This window comes from Lutra lutra, chromosome 2, assembly GCF_902655055.1.
Source record: "Lutra lutra chromosome 2, mLutLut1.2, whole genome shotgun sequence".
Taxonomy (NCBI): domain Eukaryota; kingdom Metazoa; phylum Chordata; class Mammalia; order Carnivora; family Mustelidae; genus Lutra; species Lutra lutra.
Window position 1 is genome coordinate 66422683 of NC_062279.1, and position 23108 is coordinate 66445790.

Here is a 23108-nt window from a genome sequence, read left to right on the forward strand (position 1 = left end):
ACAGTTTAGTGAAACATAATAGGGACAGTCTAAACGGTCCATGTCTGTATTGTGAAAAATGTGAACAGATGTGTATTTTAAATCAGCAGCAGTAGAGGGAGAGAATATTTCCATTTGTTCCTTATTTACTCATTATCAGTACACTCTAGTTTTCCGTATCATCTGTGTTCCTATCAGTTTTCTTCTCTTGACTAGTCTGATGCAACCCCATGACAGAGTAACAATGCCAGCTTAAAAGGTTTTGATTTTTCTAAAATAATATATGGACTGGATAACTTCTTTCATTTTAGAACCAAGAATTTCTGTCACATGTAGACTGTGGGATCCTGAGTCCACCCTTAGTGCTGCTTGTGGGGACATCATTGTTTCCCCCTCAGGACAGTGTACCAGATTACTCGGGTGTGGTGAGGTGCAGGCAGAGGGTTTAGGGCCAGAACCCGGACTGGGGGTTGGGCTCCTCTTTTGGTTAGAGACACTACACTGTACAGTTTCTATAAATAGGACCCTTTGCTGGGGACACAGCAGTGATCAAGTCAGACCTGTTCTTTTCCTTTCAGAGTGGAGGCATAGGTGTTCACTAAACTAATAACAGAGAACTCCCCACAACCCCATATTGCAATTTTACATCTTTTCTTCCTCCTCTAACCTGCTGTACCTCCTCCCCCAGCCTCAGTTTCAGCTGATGACTTTGTTTCAGTTTTCTCAGTGAAGTAGGAAGTAATCAGAAAACGTCCAAACACTACACCACCATGTGTCCTTACCTTGCAGCTTCCACCTGGCTTCCTTTACTGGGGAAGACTGACTGTAGTCTCATGTGAGGTCAGTCCCATCTGCACTCCGCTCCCATCTCCTCTCTCTTACAAAGGATCAGAGCTCCTGCAGGATTCCCCTTTCTTTCTTGCATCACCATTTTTTTCCTACTAGGTCATTTCAGTAGCATAGTAGAGTATTTTTTCTCTCATCTTAACAAATTCTGCTAACCACGAACTCTACCTCCTCTTTCTGCCATCTTCCCATTCCTATGTCCTACTTTATCAGTCAGAGGTCCTTGAAAGAGTCGTCTATGTCTCCAGTTCTTCTGCTCTCCTGTAGTAAAACTCTCCAATTAGACTTTCTCTTCAACCACTCCACTAAAACTGTTTTTCATCTTTAAGATCCCACAAATCTCTATGTTGCTGATTCAGTGGCCACTTCTCAATCTTCATCATACTTAGCCTGTTGATAACATTAACCCAGGTGAATGCTCTCTCCTCCCTCCTCTTTGAAACACTTTTTTAACTTGGTTTCCAGCATACTACAAACTCTTGTTTTTCTTCCTCCCATAGTGGTTGCTCCTTTTCAATCTTTGCTGGATTTGCTTTTTCTGCTTGGCCTTATAATATTACTTTGCTTCAGAACTCAGGCTTTAGATATTTTCCTTATGTTTGTTCATTGCCATAATTGATCTCAAGATTTTTAAATACCATCCATATGCTGGTGAGTCCCAAATTTATATCTCCAGCCCTGATTTCGCCCATGACATTCAGATTTGTGTATGTCCAACTTTCCAACCAACACCTCCACTTGGGTGTTTAATAGGCATTCACAGTTAATGTTCCAAATCTGAATTCATGAGCACCCTTTCTATACTAAACTTGTCCATTCTCTTGTGTTCTACCCTGTCAGAGTTCATGACAGCCCTATCTTTAGTGGCTCAAACCAGACACCCTGAGCCATCATATTCTTCTCTCTTCTTTCATATCCCCATATCCAAAGGGTGGTGTAGTCCCCTCACTTCCTCCACTCCCAACACCTTTGCACAAGCCATTCTTTTTTTTTTTTTTTAATTTCAGTGTTCCAGAATTCACTGTTTATGCACCACACCCAGTGCTCCATGCAATACGTGCCCTCCATAATACCCACCACCAGGCTCACCCAACCTCTCACCCTCCTCCCCTCCAAAACCCTCAGTTTGTTTCTCAGAGTCCATAGTTTCTCATGGTTTGTCTCCCCCTCTGATTTCCCCCAATTCATTTTTCCTTTCCTTCTCCTAATGTCCTCCATTAATGTTATTCCTTATGCTCCACAAATAAGTGAAACCATATGATAATTGACTCTCCCTGCTTGACTTATTTCACTCAGCATAATCTCCTCCAGTCCTGTCCATGTTAATACAAAAGTTGGGTATTCATCCTTTCTGATGGAGGCATAATACTCCATTGTATATATGGACCGTATCTTCTTTATCCATTTGTCTGTTGAAGGGCATCTTGGTTCCAACACCTTTGCACAAGCCATTCTAATCTCTTGCCTGATGTAGCAAGAGCCTTTAATGCTTTCTACCCTTGCCCTTTTGTTACAGTCTATTATGAGCACAATGTGATCCCATTAAAAGGGACATCGCATTGTGACAGTCTTCTGATCTGAAGCCTCTGATGGTTTTCCATCTCAGAGTAAAGCCAAAGTCCATACCAGTGGCTGACAGGGCCCTATGTCATCTGCTCTCCTTCCCCTTACTTCTCTGATCCATTCTTCTCCTCTTTTGCTGTATTCCAGGACTATTTCTTGTGAACGTGCTAAGCCTAATATCTTCACAGGGTTTTCCCATATTCTGTGCTCTCTGCCTAGAACACTTTGCCCACATGCTTGTTCCTTGGTCTCTTTTAATATTTTGTCCAAATGTCATCTTAGTGTGAGGCCTTCCCTGACCACCCTGTTTAGTTCCCATCTCTGCTTTATCTTTCTCCATACCCCTTACCACCTTTTTATATTGCATTAATTTACTCACAAATTTTATTGTGCTGCTTTTTACATTTGCTTCATGAGAGTAGGATCATTTTATTTCTTTACTGATGTTTCTGTAGCACCTAGAATGGTGCCTGGCACATCATAAATGCTCAGTACAAATTTGTTGTATAAAAGGAGACAAGAGTTGTTTAATGTTATGTGAGGTATGTCAGCATCCCGAGTCAAAATACATGTTTGTTTAAATCCGTTGTGTAACTTATTCATTTTATACCTACCATTCCTTGAGAGTAGTATTTGAGGCAAATATGAACCTATTTGATAGTTATATAATTGGTTAACTATTTAACCAAATACGTATTCATTGGCTAGAACCTGAGTTGATGGGAGGCAAACATGGAAACCGTGTTTGGAAAGCCAATTTATACTGACAGGTGAAATCATTAAAAGATTGACTAAGATCAAAATTGAACTGCTGTAGAGAAAAACAAAACAAAAACACCTGGATTTATTACAGTCCCTAGACTTGTTAAGTACTTTTATTCTATATAATAAGCAACTTAATTGTTTACTTTGGCATTTAGTCAAATACCAACAAATTTAGTACCAGATGAAATATATCCTTGTAATAAAATCAATCGCTCAGATCCTAGGTACTAGAACAGTGATTTAAAAAAAAAAAAACAAACTTTATTATTAGGAAAAGAGTACTTAAAAAAAAAATCACATAGACAGTTGAAAAACAGGTAAACGTGGAATCTACCTATGTCCAAAGTCCAGAAGGATAGTTCTTATAATCCCTGGCAGGAATGGATGAATGTGCTCACTGCCGTGAATCCGGTTTCTGTGGAATCTGAAACTGATACTGTGTGTTGGGGGCTAGGGTGAGGGGTTGAAAAAAGAATATGAAATTAAAGCTATCCGTTCAGGTACAGGACTTTGGAAGGGCTCCGAGGCTTCCTCTGATCTTAATGATGAGGTTGGTGATGGAGATGCGTGTTAACACATTGAGCCTTGAGATGCCCAGCACTATTCCAAGCAGGTTTCATGCATTATTCCCCAAACAACCTACAGTGCACTGGACCAAAGGTACAGAGAAGTCATGCCCAGGGTGACACAGTTGGGAAGGGGGAGACTGAGGAAGGGTAGAAATGAAGAAATTAGACTGAGAACAGAGACTTCCATCAGCCTCAGCCCTGTCACCCATTAATAGGGGGAACACGGAAGAAAACACATTGCTTTGTGTGAATGTCCTCGACTCCACTTGTGAAATGGAAATGTTGATGCCAGCTATGAACTCCTCATTCTGTTGTGCTGAGGTCAGGGAAAGTGTGTGGAAGTGCTCTATAAAGAGTCGAGTGCTTGGAAATGTAGTGTGATTTTAAATTGCTTTTCACTACAACACAATATTATAGGTGAGGCTTGCAAATGCAATGCATTTTGCTTTTTCTTTCACTTCTAATGTTTCTAATATATCTCTTAGACGTGATTTTTTTTTTTTTCCTTTCTTTTTAGGTTACTTGTCTGCAAGACTTTTTTGGTGATGACGATGTTTTTATTGCTTGTGGGCCTGAAAAATTCCGTTATGCCCAAGATGACTTCGTCCTGGATCACAGTGGTGAGGCAATTCTTTGACCGTCCTAGTAATCCTGAAACAGAGGGTCGGGGTTTAGTCAGATGACCCTTGCTAGGTGGTCTGGCATGTTGAAGAAAGAGGACATTGGTGGTATTCTTTTTGAACTAATGAAAGTAGAGAATAAAATGAAAACATTAGCCTAGTTGTTAAAAAATCTAATTCAGGTAGTTTTAAATTTTTTAGATTAAAATGAGTTGTCTCTTGATTGCCTTGTTTTGCCTCTGAAATGGATTTCCTGCCTATTTCAGAACAGTGGCTGGCTGTGCCACCCTAAAGATATGGGTTATATTGAATCTGAAATGGTTAGTTACCCATTTTCTGTTTTCATAACGAGATATGTAAAAGGTAATAATTAAATTGTTAATCATGGTTGTCTTGGCTTTCTTTTTACCTCGTTGTTTGCAACTTAAAAAAAAACATGCATTGTTCATATATGCAGAAAAAAATAAAGCTATTTTCATTGATAGAATGAGAAAATCCCTTTCTCCAATGTATGGAGTTTTCAACTTTATAGCAATAATCTTAGTGATTTCAGGTGTTATTGATTCTGGGAAAATTGCTTTACTTTTTCGTCTTGAATTAATTTAAACCTATTATAGTAATAGTGATTATTTTAGCTGATAGTAAAGTCAACTTCCTCTTAAAAGGAGGTAAAATCATACAGACATAACATTTCACACAGGAGATCGATGTAAAAGATAAAGTCTCGCTCTTTAATTTCATGAGTGAGGAGAGGTGGCCTTTCAAAAATTAGACTGACGGTAGTCCCTTTCCAGTTGTAGTGATTCTGACCATCCAGAATTAGAGAAACATGTCACCAAATAAATCCTGTGATCCATAAACTTCTTAAAATTCAAGATGATGTGTTTTGTGGTACCAAACTTCCTTGAGTAATTCTTTCCTGTTAAACTCTGTCGGTTACCATGGAGATAATTTATCTGCTTTGTGCTTGGGGCTCATTTATCTGTACTTTTTGGTTTTGTTTCATTTTTTTCATTGCTGCCAAGTTTCACTGAGGGTTTCTGTACTGTCTTATATTCTGTTGGCCTGGCCCTGATTTTAACTTGTAATACCACTAGAAAGAATCACAGAGAATGTCCTGTTATATTGTGTGTGCTAATGCTCTCCCCTGTTCCCATGATGATTAAAACTGACTAAAATGTGCATTTGCATTATCATCTGTATTTTACATGTTTCTTGATTATAGCTTAATCTCATTTCATAGTATTTCTTTGATGCCAACCAATATTATTAAATTTGAAAGTTGAGACACTGAAACACAATGATATCTTCTATGTTATGAAGTTAATTTGGGTAGCAACAAAATATTTATTGAGCACATACTACGTATGTCCCAGGCATTGTTCTCTGTGCTTTGTGTGCATGTTGTAAATTTACTAATCTCGTTTTATTATTCATGGTTTTTGTTGTTAGCTACCAGTGGGCTCCAATAGTGAAAGGTGGGTGTAAGTTACTGATTTCTTCCCTCTCAGTTGCCAATTACTCAGCCTTCTGCCAACGGAGGATAACTGGCTTTTTCATAAGATTTTGTGAGGATTAAGTGAGACAGTATATATAAAGCAGTTAGAAGGGTCCCTGATGTATGTGCTTCACTTTCATTATTATAAACGTCATTATTATACCTTCACCAGCAGGTCATGAAATTAAACTTGATTTGGCCACTGTTACATTTATTTGGAGAAAAAGATGTGTATTTTTTTTTTAAAGATTTTATTTATTTATTTGACAGCGAGAGAGATCACAAGTAAGGACAGAGGCAGGCAGAGGGGGAGGGGGAATCAGGCTCCCCACTGAGCAGAGAGTCGATGCCGCGGATGCCGGTCTTAATCCCAGGACCCTGAGATCAGGACCTGAGCAGAAGGGAGAGGCTTAACCCACTGAGCCACCCAGGCACCCCTGTGTATGTTTTTTTAACCAGTTATTTAACTTGTGTTTAATCTTAATAAAGTCCTTACTTTCTATCCTTTTAGGATTCTGACAATATCTTGCATTAAAGATTCATTAAAGGGGCTGCCTGGGTGGCTCAGTGGGTTAAAGCCTCTGCCTTCAGCTCAGGTCATGATCTCAGGATCCTGGGATCGAGCCCCACATCGGGTTCTCTGCTCAGCAGGGAGCCTGCTTCCCTCTCTCTCTCTCTGCCTGCCTCTCTGCCTACTTGTGATCTCTCTCTCTCTCTGTCAAATAAATAAAATCTTTAAAAAAAATAAAAAAAAAAAAAGATTCATTAAAATGCTAAACACAGTCTTCCCCAAGTAACAGAATCCTGCTTCAAGAACTGACCTCAGGACTGGCCGAGAGTCCTAAAGCTAGGGTGTGGTTCTAAGCTGTAGTTATTGGTTTTCTGGATTTACACTTGTGCTTATGAAAGAGTGGCAGTGCCTTTAAAACGTTTCTGACTAACACACACCCCTCCTTTCAACAACAGAATACTGTTTAACATCCACAATGCTAATTAACTAAACTGAAGTTGCTCCAGCCCCTTCTGAGTGAGGTTTTGATTAGGGTCTTTCAAATGCTAACTAGCCTCCCCTGGTGTGTATTTTCCTGATTAGTGGACTTCACATGTTAATTTATTGCCCGGAAGTATACATTAAACCCAACCCACGTTGTAATCTTACCTCATAAATTGAAGTATTTTAACGTAAATGACAGACAATAGGTTATCTGATTTAATCCTTATAACAAGCCTACCAAGCAGATGCAGAACTTATTCTGATCCCAGTTTCATAGGGGAAATAACGGAGCCTTAGACCCTGACCAAGCTCCCCTAGTTAGCAAAATCAGATTCAAGATTCATTCAAAATCTTCATGGCTCCCAAACCCATGTTCTTAATTATTCAAATTAGCACTGATTATTTTAGCTATAATTACTTCTGGTACTCTAAATGCTGTTTTATTTGATGATTTATGGAAAAACCAAAGTTATTGCTGGAAGCTAGTTTCCTCATTTTCGATCCTCTATACTTAGAGAAGGTGGAAAATAAGATGGTAAGGAGTCCCCTACCCTTTCAAAATAAGATTATCAAGGAGTTTGGACAGAATAAAATTGTGGCCTTTTGCTACCAATACTACTGACCGAAAAAGGAAGCTGAGCATGTTCAGACGGGGCTCTACGTGCGTGATCAAGTTAGGACATTGGGATTTCCCTATTCAGTGCGAACTCCGCTGGAGCAATGAGCTTGTCTACAAGATGCCTAGCCTAACTAAAGACAACCTCAGGTGTACTTTTGGGACAATTGCTTTGTATATTGAAGTTGTTTAACAATAATGGGAAAATGATCAGGTGTTCGCTCTCTGGCAGTAAACTGCATACATGTGTGATCAGTATTTTAACCAGATTTAGTTAATGCACTTTCTCTCCTTTCTAGAGTGCCGCGTCTTGAAGTCCTCTTATTCTCGATCCTCAGCTGTCAAGTATTATGGATCTAAAAGCCCTGGGCCCTCCCGACGCAGCAAATCGCCAGCTTCAGGTACTCATTCTCCTTCAGTTCCTTTAATTGTTACGAACTAGTGGTCTTTCCCATGTTTGCATGCAGCCAGGTTCCAAACGACACGTAGATGACATGATTCTTAAAACAAAAAATTTGAGTCTGTTGCTCAAAGTTGTCATAGATCTGCTAAGACGCTTGTTTGTTTTATTCTCACACATTTTCTCAAGAACAGTCTATATCTAGAACCTTCTGGTATTTATGTGGAAGTGTTTTGCATTTGGACCATAACGTACTGTATTTTTAACTTTGTGCTGTATGATTGTGGATATTTTTCTTCTCTTATTGGTTTAAAACATACATGGGGCATAGAACGCGTTTCCTTGACAAGTTTCATAGGCTTTTCCTTTTTCAAGCAATTTAATAGTAGCAGTGATTATTATTGGAAATTGGTACTTATTTAAGAGTCAGACTTACCTGTAATTAAGTTTCTTTCAGGTTCTAAACCTATAGATCTGTGATAATTTTGACTGTTTGGGGGCACTTTTTTAAAAGCTAGAAACATCTATAAATATCTTGATGTCTTCTACAAGGTTTGTATATAGTAATTTTAAATAATTTTGCTGATATCCCTTCCTGTTCAGGAGAGGATTATGAAAAACCATGATTTCACAGATGGGAAATCTAGAACATGTGAAAGTAGGATCAATAAAATTGTGTCAAGCATCAGGCCCTCTAAAAGATGGAGTGTTTTGGACATTCTACTTGTCACTGCTTTGCCTTCAGCACCCACCCCACTTTCCTTTGGTCAGGCTGTTTAACCCTTTTTGTGTATACGCATTCAGACCTGCTGAATAACTGCTCTCCTTACTGTCTCCTCCTCTTTGTACTCCCTGAATGTGCACAGTAAAGAGGGGTGGACACCACTCCGGTGCCTACTCTGCAGCCAGATCCCCAGGTGAGCCATGAGGAGAATGGCTTTGTCGCTCTGCTGGGTTTTTGTTTCTGTCTCTTGCCACATTTCTGTTTCCTTTTGCTCCATTTCCATGAACGTATCTGGCTTGTACCAGTGTACATTTGTGCGCTGTGGGATGCTTCACCGTGCATAGAATGCCTCAATGTCCCTTCTTTTTAGAGAACCAGTCATTGTCCGAAGATGGCCAAGTGCCTCTCTCTGTGTGTAGTTAGAGGACCAAGGGATCGAGGAGGAGTACCACCTCGAAGGGTCTATCTTCTAGTTAATTTTGGAAAATATTCTGTTACTGAAAAAAGCTAAAGTTCATTGGTTATAGGAAAATGACCATAGAAGCAATTAAACTGTTCTGTTCTTACCTTCTTCTCCTTCTGTTCTTACCTTCCTCCCTACCCTACAGCTAAGAGGCCCAACACTCTTTCTAAAAATATTGATGATATGAATATTTTTAACTGGAAGCATCTCTCTGCTGTGAAGCTTATTTCAAATTATATTATGCTTCTGTAAAGTATCTCAAACACTAGGAAAGCTAATACAACATGAAATTGGCATAAATACAATTACCTGAGCCTACCATATGGTAAATGTAGATTTTTGTCAGGTTCTTTGCTTTTGTTTTAGCCATAGGTTTTATAGATATTTATCGTATCAGTGAAATAAATAGAAGTGAGGAGAGTGATTAAAAAATCAGGTATTTTTTTTTCTTTCTTTTTTTTTTAAAAAATCAGGTATTTTAATGAATCCAATACATACTAAACTAAAAGCATGTATCATAGCCATAATTTTTCTTGCAGACCAATATGTTTGTATAAATAAAGATTTATTCAAATCTTTTTAAATTGAATTTGAAATGCTTAGAAATTGATTCAAGAAATCTTAACATTTCAGGACTCCCAATTTTTAACTAAGTCTGTATTTGCATTTGGGGTAGAGTATCTTAAACTCGCAAGTAAAAGTTGTGAGATATATAAATCACACTTCAGAGTGCAAACAGCTTCTTTATGAGAGATTAAACCCCAAAGTATGTTCACCACATCCCGCAGTTACAAACAAGGGGGCAATTTGTATTATTGAAAGCCGCATACCCACAAGCACAACTCACATTTACAGACCTCTAGCTGTGGCATACCTGGGAACATTTAGAAAATGCCGTGGGACAAACTGGAATCTCAAACAGAGGTATTAGCTTTGTAGACAGAAAATTGTACCTTTTCAGTCTTGGAACAGAAGTGCTCTATAAGTGCGGTCTTCTGGTTGACTGAATTTCTCAACAAAACTCTTAGCAAAACAGGCAAATAGTGTGTAAGAAACACATAGAAATTCATCTGGGTAACATAAGTAGGTAAATATTACCATAACTTGAGTCCTAAAGATGCTCATTTGAGGTTTCTAGCTTGTAAATCTTTCAGCGTCCACCAAGACAGAAGATCTTCTGAACAAACAAGCAAACAAAAAAGCCCAAGTTTATTTCTTTTCTTCCAGTTGAGGGGAGGCATGGATAACAGCCTTCTTCTGGGAGAGAGAGTCGGGGGTTGGTGAAGGAGTGGTACATGACGAGGTTGGTCGTTGTCCACCCACCAGCTGGTGGCAGCCGTGTGAGGGGAGCATGCCCAACATGACCCTGCCCCACTTATCTTTCTAACTAAGATTTGGAAGAAATGGGCAAAGAAGTGAAATTAAGGATTACTCATGAAGGAACATTTTTAAGAATTTTCCAAATGCTCTGGGAAACTTAGAAATCCAAACATGACTTGGTGTCTCTTTAGGATGAGATTATTTGGAGGGAAATACGGGCATGTAGTTACTGACTCCAGTAAAATCCCTGGCAGTGAGTTTTGTCAAGAAACTTTGTTTAGCAGTGGGTATGTTTTTAGGGAGTTTTGTCTCCTGCCAGGATCACCATTTCCAGGAATTGATTTTTATCCTTTTGTCCCTTTTCTGTCACTGTTCCAAAGTAGCCTCTGCTGTCAGTATGGATTCTGAGTATCTGTGAAAGCTAATAGCACTTACTGAGTGGAGGCTGGTGACCTGCCTAGGTTGCTGTGTGGAATAAAGGAAAAAAAGGAGTAAAATTCAGTCTCAGCTCACAGCAAGTTGACTAGTTCATTGACCATAATAATCTCTATTTTATGTGAACTTCTGCCACCAATTCTCTTTCTTTAAAGAGAATTTTTAAAAGAAAACAACATTGAAATTTAACTTAATTGAGAAATAATCAGGACTGTTGAATATCCTAGAAAGTTTCTAATTGCACAGTTCCTTGTGTTGTCCTTGTACTCTAAATATGCACGTACATTTGTTATGAAATTATAGATAACAGATCATTGTTTATGCATGGGTGGTTTTAAATTAGAAAAATTAAAGTTTGGTAAGTTAAAAGTGACAAGAAAATTTTTTCATCCTTTCCCAATTTAAAATGAGCAATGCAATAAATAAGCATGACTTCAAACCCAGATACCCTGGTTTATAGGTTATTCATCTAATCACAAATACTTGTTGATCCCAGGACTTTTGCCTCCACTCAAGAACTAGTACTCACTTTTTTGAGTCACCTATTTAGGACTTCTGCCTCTGCATATTGTTTTTTTACATTTATTAGCTTCATTTAAAATAATAGTTTTCTGCTTCCTCGTATTTGAAAACAAAAGAAAGAAATGGACTTTGCTTTTCTTTCCATAGAGATGAATGACAGTTTTCATCTTTGGGCAAAGCATTGAAGATTCGTGATAAAAGGGGTTTCAGATACGTCTTAGAAAAATAATTACACCAGTCCTAAATGTTAACTACCAACTTTGTGAAATGACAGCAGAAATGGATCCAGGTGATAAAGTTAGGAATAAGCATAAGTCATGCTGAAGTGTTTGACCAGCATTCTCTAGTATAAAATCTGCAAATTTACCCTCCCTTCTATACAGCAGTGGTCATGATTTTCCTAGCTGTGCTCTAAATAGAGCCTTCAACCCAGGAAGTGTGTGGAAGTTTGGAGGGGGTACTATTGGAAAACCATCAAGATTTGGTAAATAGTGGGAGAAATTAAACAGTGAGGACAAGAAAATGGAAGGAATTAAGAATGAGTACTTTAGATAAAAAGAAAGTTGAAGAGTGCCTTTTATGGCCTTCAAAGAAATAAACAGGTGTTATAAGAAAAATGACAAGTAATTTTCCCTTTCCATAAAGAATATGCTTAGAAAATTTGTTTGGCTTATGTGGAATTGATTTGGGAGAGTGGTAGAACTTCTTGGGTAACCAGGTTGGTATATACCAAGAGAATGGATGTTGGAAGTTTCAGGACAGCCTTCCTAGTAAAGTATTACAAACATACCAGCCATTTCATTTCTCTGCCCTTGCTGGCAGGCAGAATCTATGGACAAGTTCTCATTCACATCTCTAATTCCATAATGTTTTATATATTTGTTTATGTCACTGTTGGAAAGCTATTACTGAAAACAATTCTAGTTTCATTCCTTATTTGTCTGATACTTTGTAATGCAATAAAACACATTATTTTTGCTTTTCACTGATTTGCCATCTGCTTTGAGCTTTAAATGAATCGAAGCTTCATTGGAGCAATGTTGTGCATGTGCTTGGTGTATTTGTGCAATCTGGTTATTTGGGGTTTGAATGACCTCTGTCTCCTTTGTTGTCTCATGGTCAGTTAATGGAACTCCCAGCAGCCAGCTGTCTACTCCTAAATCAACGAAATCTTCTAGCTCTTCTCCAACTAGCCCAGGAAGTCTCAGAGGATTAAAGGTATGAAATGGGATATATGGCATGTTTGTGTGATTTTGTTATTTTGAGTTTCATAGTTTGGTAGTTTAATTTGTTCAGGGGCTTGGGTGTAATAACAAATCAAAAAGGAAAGAGTTCAGGATGTGGAGCTGAGAAGGACCTACCTGCCTTTGAATCCTGTGTCCTTTTTCATCTTGGAATTTGGGTCAACTCACTTAACTCTTCTGACCCCAACTGTTCCCATATCTCAAATGGGAATAGAAGGTTGTGGTTAAGGTTGAACATATTGGGGTAAAGTAAAAGAAGTAGTAGTTTTCCTATTATTATCAAAATGATTTGCACTGGGAGAGCCTTGGAGAACACTGTAATTCTTTTACAAATCTCATTTTGAATCATGATTTTAATATTGTTAACCTAATTTGGCTTTGCGAAAGCTTGAAATAGGATGACGCACTAGTATGGTACTTACGTACATCTGTAACCCAAGAAGATAATGTTCGTTTTGGTGAGAAGTTAGAAATAAATCTTAGGTTTTGACTGTGATAGCCTAGAAATATAAATGGTAACTTAACATGATCAGCAGTTGGTTTAATAGACTTTTTTTTTTAATAGGCATTTTGTCTAATAGGGAGAAAAATGATGAATGAAGGCAAATTTACAAAATTTCAACAACATTGATTTCATTTAATAGTTTTCAGTAATTTAAATTTATAAGAAAAAATTTGCCTGGTAAAATAGCAGTAAATAACTGAGGTTAAAAATTGGGAAAGTTTCCTTTTGTAGAAACAATCAAATTATCTGCATGGTAGTGTACTCTAAGAATACTGAAGTGTATACAGAAGGCTGTGTATGCATGCATAAATTAACTTATTCTCTTGGTATTTTGGTGATATCGGAAATGTCTTCATTAGGAACACATTCCGCCAAAGTTGGTTGCCTAAACACTTCAGGTATTGTCTGAGCGGCTTTCTTTAAGGATGTTGAGAAATCTTTTTCATTAGTAAAATGGATTGTAAGAACCCCAGCACCCCTGGGTGAGTGAGGAATGAGAACCTGCTGAGCCCAGCATCCTGACCCCTTCAGAGCAGTGAGGACTGTGGGCCTGCCACTTCTCCAAGGGTTCCTTGTCCACCTAATTCTATTTGCCTGTCCTGCCCTGAGAATGTTGGGTGAACATTCAGAGTGAACCTGCATGATTCGCATGTAAGTGATAGAGATCCGAAAGAGAAATTCCTTCCAGAGGAGGACGGCTTGCCTGTTTTTGTGCCTGCTTGCTTATGTACATTGACAAAAATTGGACTGAGTAGTGAGTATGAAGCTCTCACCTATCTCCAAGTGCTAGAAGCTCCTTTATCAAAAGAACCAGACATTTTGAGGTGCTAAAGTGGCTTAGGTCATTTTATAATATGATTGTGATGGAATTCTAAACTGTCAACCACAAAAAAAAAGTTACATAAGTTAAAAATCACTAATCAGCCAGGCATTTTCAGCTTTCCCCCAATTTATTGTAGGGGGGAATTTATTGCAGGTTCACTGTTTTTGAGTAACTTTCAAGAGAACTAAAGGAAAAATAATTCAAGTTCATTCATTTCTTTTTTTATTTCAGTTGCGTGTTAAACTAAAAGCAAGTGGCTCTTAGTGCTGGTAACTTAACCTCAGGGCAAATCCCACACAGACTTTCCAGCGAGCCACAGTCCTGTCCTCCCCCAGACGGTTGCTCCAGGCAGGGACAGGATACCAATTCCTTTGTTTCCTTGGAGTTTCATTCACTTCCCTTTTTGTTATCATTCCCATCTTTCTGCCTAGCCCATCTGCAGCTGTGAGCCCAAGATTGTTCCTTTTAATTGTTGCTGCTAGGTCAGTAGGAGCTGCTGGATGCTCAGAGCACCATTCACCCTACACACATGCACACAAACTTGCACTCAATCACGTATACTTCTGGAGTGGAGATGCGTGGAGTTTTCAAAACATGGTAAATTGTCTTATTGCTGAGACATCAGATAAAGCTGTTCTCCTTATGTTGAGTGTATCAGAAATGGTATAGCAACCCCCATCTAGCACACGGCTCTCTGGAACATGATTAGCGCTCAGAATTACTTGTCGGGGCCTAAAGAGGTGAAGAAGAGAGATGCTGGTTACAGGTCAGGATAGAAGAAGAGATTCCTGGTAAGATAAAGAGTAGCGGTCTTTCTGTTACACTGGTGGGAGAGTCTGCACTGTGTGAATGGGGAGGTCTCCATCCTTAGATACCCCCTGAAAAAGATATATGTGGGGATCTGTGCTCAGAATCAAGACAGCTGGAAGGAAAGTAGCAAGCGCGGAGCTGTTTATTAAGGTGAAAGGCCACCCTCACAGTGGGAGAGCAGATGGATTCCAGGAGGCAGAACCTCCTAAGTTGTTTCGGATCGGATATTCTTGGGTCTTTCGGGGATGGGACCTGCAGTGGGGTGGGTGGTCTCCAGTGGAGGCTGCTCCCAGTCTTTTGGGAGACTCCTTCCACAGGATGGGAGAGGTTGTGTTTTACCCTACAGGGTTTGAAGCAGAACCATCCTGGTAGCTTTTCTCCTTTGGGCGGGGCTATACCTGCAATTCAGATGCATTATAACGAGTCTAAGGGTTACCCTGGGGCAGAAGGGGAAGAGGAGAGGACTGTGTTGTGCACCCTTGGCTCTGATATGTCAGCCACAAGGTCTTAGAAGGCACAAGCTCTGGATGTCAAGCCCCCAGGCTTCTAATGTGTCTCCGATTTATCACTGTCTTGCCTCCAGCTGCTGTCCCTCTCATTCTCCCCTCAAGGACTGGGGACTCTGCCTCCCAGCATTCCTCCCACTGCTCAGTCGAGCTGCTACCTAACTTTTCCGGACCCTGCCCCCCTCCCTCTCAAACCCACTTTGTGTTCCACCCGACTTGAGGCCTGTGGGCTTTACTCACAGCTGTGAGACCTCCTCTTGGTTTTCTACCATTGTTAAATAAGAACATTTGTTTTTAAAGGACCTCTGAAGTGCTGGGATTATAGTTCTTTAAACTGGCAACAAAACAAAGCAGAACAAAAAGCCCTACTTAGGAAGCAGGGGAGTTCATTTCTCTTCTCCCTTTATAGCTGATGTAGAATTACCCGATTTTACATTAAATATTAGCAGCTAAATGAGTCTCTGCCACACCCATCAGCTTTTAGGCCACACTGCCCAAGTCCTGCCCATTCTCCTGGGTCATGCTTTATGGAAAGTGCGTCTTCTGACTGTTCCCAGCAGTCCCTGGTATTGGATATTGTTGTGGGGATGAAGACCTGCCTTTGAAATACTGCCGCTTAGTCATGTTACTTACTGTACAAAATACCCTAATTTTGGTGTCAGCGAAAGCTCTAGTCAGCATCTGTCCATGTTTGCGTTATTTTCTCAATTCAGTGACATTACAAATGGAGAATTACAGATAATTACCATGGGTTAGTGCTCTGCTCTTTTCTTCCCCTTCATTTAAAATGGCTTATCAAGATCAATTAAGAGGCAGTGTCTGACACTGGAGGACTGTTTTTCGCAGGCAGGAACCATTTATCCTGGTTAGATGCTTTAATGGCTTTGGGGATAGATAATCTTTTTCCAGAGAATCAGAATTGACCAAAGTAAGCAAACCAAGCCAGGACAGCCTGTGTAGGAGATGACACTCCTATCTCTCTAGGTGCCGGGACACAGCTTCTGCCAGATTATCTGTTTGTTTGTTTGTTTATTTAAGTATCTGGGTTTTACCTAGTAGGGAATTAGGCAAAGTGAAGTCAGAGGGAAGTGGAATTTGATATTCTATCACAATTTTCCTGTGCCAGTTTTTGGGAATCAGTTTCGTGTTTTGGTGGGGATATTGGAAGAACTGAAAAGGAAAACAGGGTCATATTGTGAAGTTTAATCTCTGACCACAGAGTGTCCATGGCTTTTTGTTTGTTTGCTCGTTGAAAAAGCACCTCTCCACAAAAAAAAGACCTCATAGTTCCCCCCATCCTACTGTTGGGGAAGACTCTTCTGCTCTACTCATATGCATTTATAAAAGATCATGCTCTTTGAAGGGTTGCGCCAAAGGCAAGAGAGGAAGGAAAGCTTTCCTCATCTGGTGAGTAATTTTTTGCAGGATGGGAATGTAAGAAATAGGGTGGCAACCAAGCAGTCAGGGTTCTTTAAACCCAAAACTAATAGACGTTAGGTAACTGAAAGTTAGTTCTACCTCGATTATAGTTTTTTGGTTTTGCTAGTTATGTGAAACCTACAATGGGAAAACAAAGTCGTCTCAGACGTGCAATTAGTCTTCATTTTGCAGATGAAGAGATTGAAGTTCAGAGATGTGAAGTGACTTGCTCAGGGTCTCAGTGGCCGCTTGGGATCTCTGACCCTTTCAGGGTCTCTGTCTCTAACCTCTGACTCTTCCCCCATCCCTGGGGAGTCTGTGTCAGTGACTGCAGCATGGACCTCTCAGAAGGAAGCTTGTATGGTTATTATGGAAAAGCTATGCAGTCTTTCAGGAGGGTGAATGCTGGGGGTGGCTTGCCAGATACTGAGTATTTGGGTTTAGATATGCATAAATGCTCTCAATAAAAATAAGTTGAGATATTAGAAATGGAATGGGAGGTGGTGCTTGGGAAAGGTAGGGGTAGTCCTGGGGTCGGGGAGAGGCTAGATGAAGGGAGGTGGAAAGGTAGAGAAGTGCCCAGCACTTCAACCTGACCGCCAAAGGCTTTAGAAAAATAACAAAGTTCACAAGAGGTTAGGGTTATTGGTTTTCTTTGGAAGCCAACAATGGAACTGAGTATAGTTAAGATTGACGTAGGCCTGAACAAGGTAGTGTTGTCCAGGCTCAGCAAACATATGGGTACCTGGATATGAGATGATGTTACGTGGTGGGCCTGGCATGGAACCCCCATTGCGAGCATAGTTGCATAGCTGGGATTTGAAAACAGAGCCCATCCTTACTTATCACCATTACTAACCCCTAAAGACACAGTGAGAAAGCAAGGCCAGTCTGTTAAATAGATGATTGGAAACAAATGGTCAGACCAAAAATTCATAAAATGACAGTTGCTAGGGCTACCAAGGAGGTAGCCATTAGGCCATTTCCCCAAAACCTAGTCCCTCGGTAGTAGAACTTGGTTTTGCTCTTGTATGGATTTAGGGAATCTGGCCTTCCTAGGGCAAGACCACTGGGTGGTGATGGTCACCTGGGGAGGAGGCAGTTCTGCAGGCCTGAAACAAGCCGCCTTCACTGCACACCACGCTTTACTTGACGCCAAGATGCCTCCTGCAGTCAGACCCTTGGGAAGCCCAGAGATCTTTTTAGTGAGGCCAATTCATGCCAGGTTGTACTAGGCCTGTGTCAGGAGGGTGTGTAGCATCTCTGGGCTCTTTCTTGTTTGTTCTTCTTTAGTTCTCCTTAATAATTAAAATTTTCTTTGAGTGCTTTAATCTGAACCATGACAAGTCTTTGGTCCACTCAAGCCAGAGGATTAAGACAGAAGTGGTGTCTCATAGTATGTAGTTAGTTACACAGAAGGGGAGTGTCAAAAAATGAAGCCCAGAGCTCATTTATGCTCAGACGCCTCCATTTGGAGAAGGACATAAGATGGTATAGGGTTGAAGTCATGAGCTCTGAAACCAGAATTTCTGGGTTTGATCTTGGCTTGGCCCCTCACAGGCTGTATGATCTTAGGCAAGTTACAACACTCTTATCTGTAACCAAAAAAAAAAAAAAAAAAAGGATTAATAGGACCTAGCACACAGGATTGAGATTAATTAACTATAGAGAAAGCACTTAGAATAGCTTTGCTGTTCTTTCTTACTGTAAGTCTTGGGATTTCCAGGTTCAGTGTTCCCATGAAGTAAGTTTTACTCACAAAGAAGAAAAAATTAACATGCAGCAGTATATAAGAAGGAAGGAGAAAGTGAGAGAAGTCAGATTTCAGATTTTATTGCCTCCCCTGCTTTCTCTCTATTATGAATTACCTTCCCGACTATGCTTCGTCTTTGTTTCCCTGCCCTCTGTCTATAGTCTGGCTGCATTAGTACACTGTAACGCAGCTTAGTAACAGGTTATTTGGAAATTTAGCAGCTTAAAATAGCAGTAAAAAATTACTGTCTTGCACAGTTCTTGTGGGTCAGGAATCCAGGAGCAGCCTTACCATGTAGTCCTGGCTTTAAGATCATTGACAGGGTTGTAGTCGAGGTATGCCCCAGGGCTTCAGTCACCCAAAGGCCCTGCTGAGAGTGGGGGATCTCCTTCTGTGGTGACTCGTTCTCTTGGTGGCAGATTGGTGCTGGCTGTTGGCAGGAGACCTCAGGTCCTTGCCATATCCTCTCCATAAGTTGGCTTGAGTATCCTCAGAGCATGGCAGCTGGGTTTCCCCAAAGGAAGTGATCTGTAAGAGTGACATGCAGAAGCCCTCCTGTCTGAGACCTAGTCCTGGAGGTTGGACACCATCATTTCCATAATAGTGTAGCAGTCACATGTCAGCTCTGTGCAACATGAGAAGGGACTGCATAAGGGCATGAAAATCAGGAGGTAAGGTTCAGGGGAACCATTTTGGAGGCTACCACACCGTTTCTCTCTGCTTTCATCTCTTTATCAGCCACCCAAAATTTATTTCGGAGGCTGCCCCTATTCCCTCAATACATTTCTGTCCATTTTCCTTTTCGAGGGCCACAAAAGTCTCTCCCACTATCAATTTTATTGCTTTGTTCTCCTCCCAGTCCTTTTGTTCTCCTGACCAGTCACCCCTTGCCCAATTACCCCCTGCCCATTCTTTTCTTTCCCCTTCAAATTCTAGAATCCCACCACCAGTGATGTTTTCTTCTTAATCCTCATCTTCCTCTTGACCTCAGCCCATGATCTCCTGTTTCCTCTGCCCAAGCCCCTCAGAGTCCCTTCCATCTAGCTAATGACTTTCCCTGTGGGAATATTTTCTGTGCTTAAATCACAGTGTTTTCTTTGGGACAGATAGGCAATAAAGAGTACTAAATGTGTCATCAGCTGCCAGATGGATGAAGAAAGCATTTCCCTGGGATTTAATTCATCATCCCTGTCCCAGTTGAGGACTTTCAAGGCTGTAGTAACTTAAGGCTTCCAAGTCAGGGGCACATCTGTGGACACTGAGGGATAAAATGTCTCAGGTTTTGATGCTGAAGTGTATGCCCATAGGCTGTCTACTGTGAGTATTCTTGTTAGTTGAAAGAAGAAAGAAAAAAAGTACATTTGGAACACTGTCCAACATCTTGAGATTATAGACTGTCCGATATGCTGATATTTTATCTGATGATGTCTCTTGGGTGTGCTGGTGGTGAAAGATTTTCCAGATTTGTGAAGTGTGATGAAAGGGCTGGTAGTATCTCATACTGATTGGCAGAGCTAAAATGCAACTCTTTGACCTTTTGAACTTCAAAACTTCTTTTCGAAGCTGTGAAATGTAAATCCACGGTAGCCGCTGACCTTAGACGTTTTTGCTTTTCCCTGGAGCTTTGGTTTTTCTCTGGCATTTAAAGCTAGTTAATAATCCTCAGTACTGAGAGACTGACTACTTTTATACTCTTTTTATGACCCCAGAAATGCCGGGTGGCGACTTCATCTCCGAATGTAATTGATTTTGTTGACAGAAACAAAAACAAAAGAGGGACTAAGCAGTTTGGAAGACTTCAGTGACCTAACAAAATAAATCATCATCATGAATCTTAGATGCTGTTTGAGGACAGTGATTTGCAAATCGTGGTTGCTCAGTAAATAGAGGCATTTGGTGGGTCAGTGGCTCAGTGGAGCTGAAGCCCACCTTCATGGGGCTGGAAGGAAAGTTTGCCAAGCAAATCAGTGTATGAATACAATCAACTGTAAGAACTTTATTTGAATGTAAGCAGCTCATGCATTAATCTTAAATGCTCCCTTATTCATGAAAGTGGCCCGTTAGAAATTCTTCTTGGTAGTATATTGGAGATAATTGGATGGAATTAAGACTTAGAAGTTATCGTGAATTAGCCTGCGCCAGTGCCTGACAGTGGTAACTTCCATAGTTTGGACTGAAGAGGTAGGCACCTCTCCTGGTACCCTGGTGTCCTACAGATTGATGATTCCTCACCACAAAAGCCCGCAGACATCTTGTGCAGGTAGGCGTGGTTGTGCGGAAGCCAATAAGCCAACACTTCCATTTGAAAGTCTCCCTTATAAGGATATGCAGAGATTCTGTGCTGGTTTTGGTGGACCATATAGTCAGTCCCCTTAGGTGGCAGCAATACTCAGGAACCGAAAGGCACAGACCAGCAGGTTCCACAAAGCCCCTCTCACGGATGGTTGAGTTGGCTTGTGCGTGTGCAGGCCGTGGCTTCTGTTTAGCCAGAAAATTCAGTATTCACCACTATTCATCAGTCACACTAATTTAGCCAAATGAAAGCAAATCTAAGGTTTGGCTACAGATAAGAATAGTTTTTTGTATGTTACCTAGCTTTAGTCGCTGATTCTTATTAATTGTTCTCCTATGTCATTACTAATAATGAAGTATTTCAGAGTAAAGTTTCACAAATCCAATATAAAAGTAATGAAGATTTCTGTTTTCATCTTGATTTCTTTTTAATTTCTTTAAATCCATATATAATTAACATAGTGTTATATTAGTTTCAGGCATACAGTATAATGATGAACAATTCTATACTCAGTTCTCATCACAATAAGTATATCTTAATCCCCTTCACCTATTTGGCAACCCCCACCCCCACCCCAGCAACCACCAGATTGTTCTCTATATTTAAGAGTCTGGTTTTTTGTTTCTTAAATTCCACATATGATGAAGTCATATAGTATGTTTTTCTGTGACTTATATCTCTTAGCATTATACCCTCTAGATCTGTCCACATTGTTGCAAATGGCAAGATTTCATTCTTCTAAATGACTGAATAATATTCCATTATGTCTATATATACACCACATCTTCTTTATCCATTCAATAGATACTTGGTTACTTCCGTATTTTGGCTATAGTAAATAACACTGCAATAAATGTAGGGTGCACATATCTTTTCAACTTAGTGTTTTCATTTTCTTTGGGTAAATACCCAGTAGTAGAATTATTGGATCATGGGGTAATTCTATTTTTAATTTTTTGAGAATCTCCACACTGTTTTCCACAGTGGCTGCACCAGCTTGCATCCCCGCCAATAGTACAACACATCCATACCAACACTTGTTTCTTGTGTTTTTGATTTTAGCCATTTTTGAATTTAACCATTCTGACAGGTATGTGGTGACACCTCATTGTGGTTTTGATTTGCATTTCCCTGATGATGAGCGACGTTGAACATCTTTTCTTGTGTCTGTTGGCCATCTGTGTATCTTCTTTGGACAATTTTTGCTTTTAAATGCATTTCTGATATAGCTTTATCATAATTCATACTGGCTTTCCCTTTTAATTAGTGGCATTTATATTTTTAAATATTTTTTTAAACCCACAAAAATCATGGAAGTAAATCTATTTATAGGTAACATCTGGTAATGCAGACTTAAAAAGTCTTCAGTACATTTCAGCAGTCATCTTTTTAAAAAAATTTTTCTTAAGATCTCTTTATGTGAGGAAAGGCTGTGGATTTGTTTATCAATTTGTACATTATTTGACTAAATTACACAGCTGTGACTATAGTACAGTAATCTGAAAGCATATTCTAAATATACCACAATGAATATTTTGATGAGTGGGTCTCATACTGGCTATCATCCTTATGTTAATTTAATAGCCTTGGAAGACTTCTTTTTTTGTCTTCTTAAAGGAGGGGACAGTGTGAGAGTAGCCAAATAGCTCCTGGGCTCTGGAGTCCGACCTGGATTCAGATTCAGATTCTGACACATTTGCTGTGGTGTTTGGGCAAGTTATATAACCTCTCTGAGCTCTGATTTCTTTACGGATTAATGGAGATTATGGTAATACCTAATTCATAAGGTGTAGAGTATTCATTTTAGGACTTGCCACAAAGTAGGCATTCAGTTAACTGTAATTAGTGTCATCTTTCCTTTTCTTACAAGGAGAAAGTTGTTCTTAGCTAGAGATAACTTGCAATGGTTAAATTGTTGGATGGGTGACAAAGAGAGCTTAAGGTAGCTGAAGAATTACAGTTGCTGCCAGAAACTTCCTCCACAGAGGTGCTCAACCTTGGCTGTACATTAGATCACTTGTGAAACTTAGAAAAAAATACTGATACCCAGGCCCTACCCCAGGGATTCTTTATTCTGGGGCAGTAGTCTAGCAATAGAAGCTTTCAGATCATCCCAGGTGATCCCAATGTATAGCCACAACCACCCTGTGGGTTACTCTGTTCTAAAGTTTCAAAGTATAAGACTAGATTCCTAAGAAAGTTTTTGTAGGGCACCTGGGTGGCTCAGTCGGTAAGCATCTGCTTTCAGCTCGGGTCATGATCCCAGGCTCCTGGAATCAAGTCTTGCATTGGGCTCCCTGCTCAGCTGGGAGCCTGCTTCTCCCTCTGCCTTTGCCTCTCTCTCTTTCTCTCTCGTCTCTCATGAATAAATAAATAAAATCTTTAAAAAAAAAAAAAAAAAGGAAAGAAAGAAAGTTCTTGTGGACCAGGAGTTTGCTTGC

At 40.0% G+C, this 23108-nt stretch overlaps 1 protein-coding gene across 8 annotated transcripts in view; it reads left to right on the forward strand.

Annotated features, from left to right (window-relative positions):
- The window catches only part of DCLK2 (doublecortin like kinase 2), a 150122-nt gene that overhangs the window by 83960 nt on the left and 43054 nt on the right, over positions 1-23108 (forward strand). For 5 of the 8 annotated variants that reach the window (XR_007125137.1, XM_047717616.1, XM_047717615.1 and 2 more), the window contains exons 3-6: positions 4240-4342; positions 7750-7851; positions 8717-8767; positions 12438-12532. Coding sequence is in view for 6 of the 8 variants with exons in the window: in XM_047717616.1 (XP_047573572.1) it covers positions 4240-4342; positions 7750-7851; positions 8717-8767; positions 12438-12532 (351 nt within the window). In the remaining 2 variants the exon portion in view is untranslated. The remainder of the gene's footprint in view (positions 1-4239; positions 4343-7749; positions 7852-8716; positions 8768-12437; positions 12533-23108) is intronic. The other 3 variants (XR_007125138.1, XM_047717613.1, XM_047717614.1) reach the window with 1 other exon arrangement.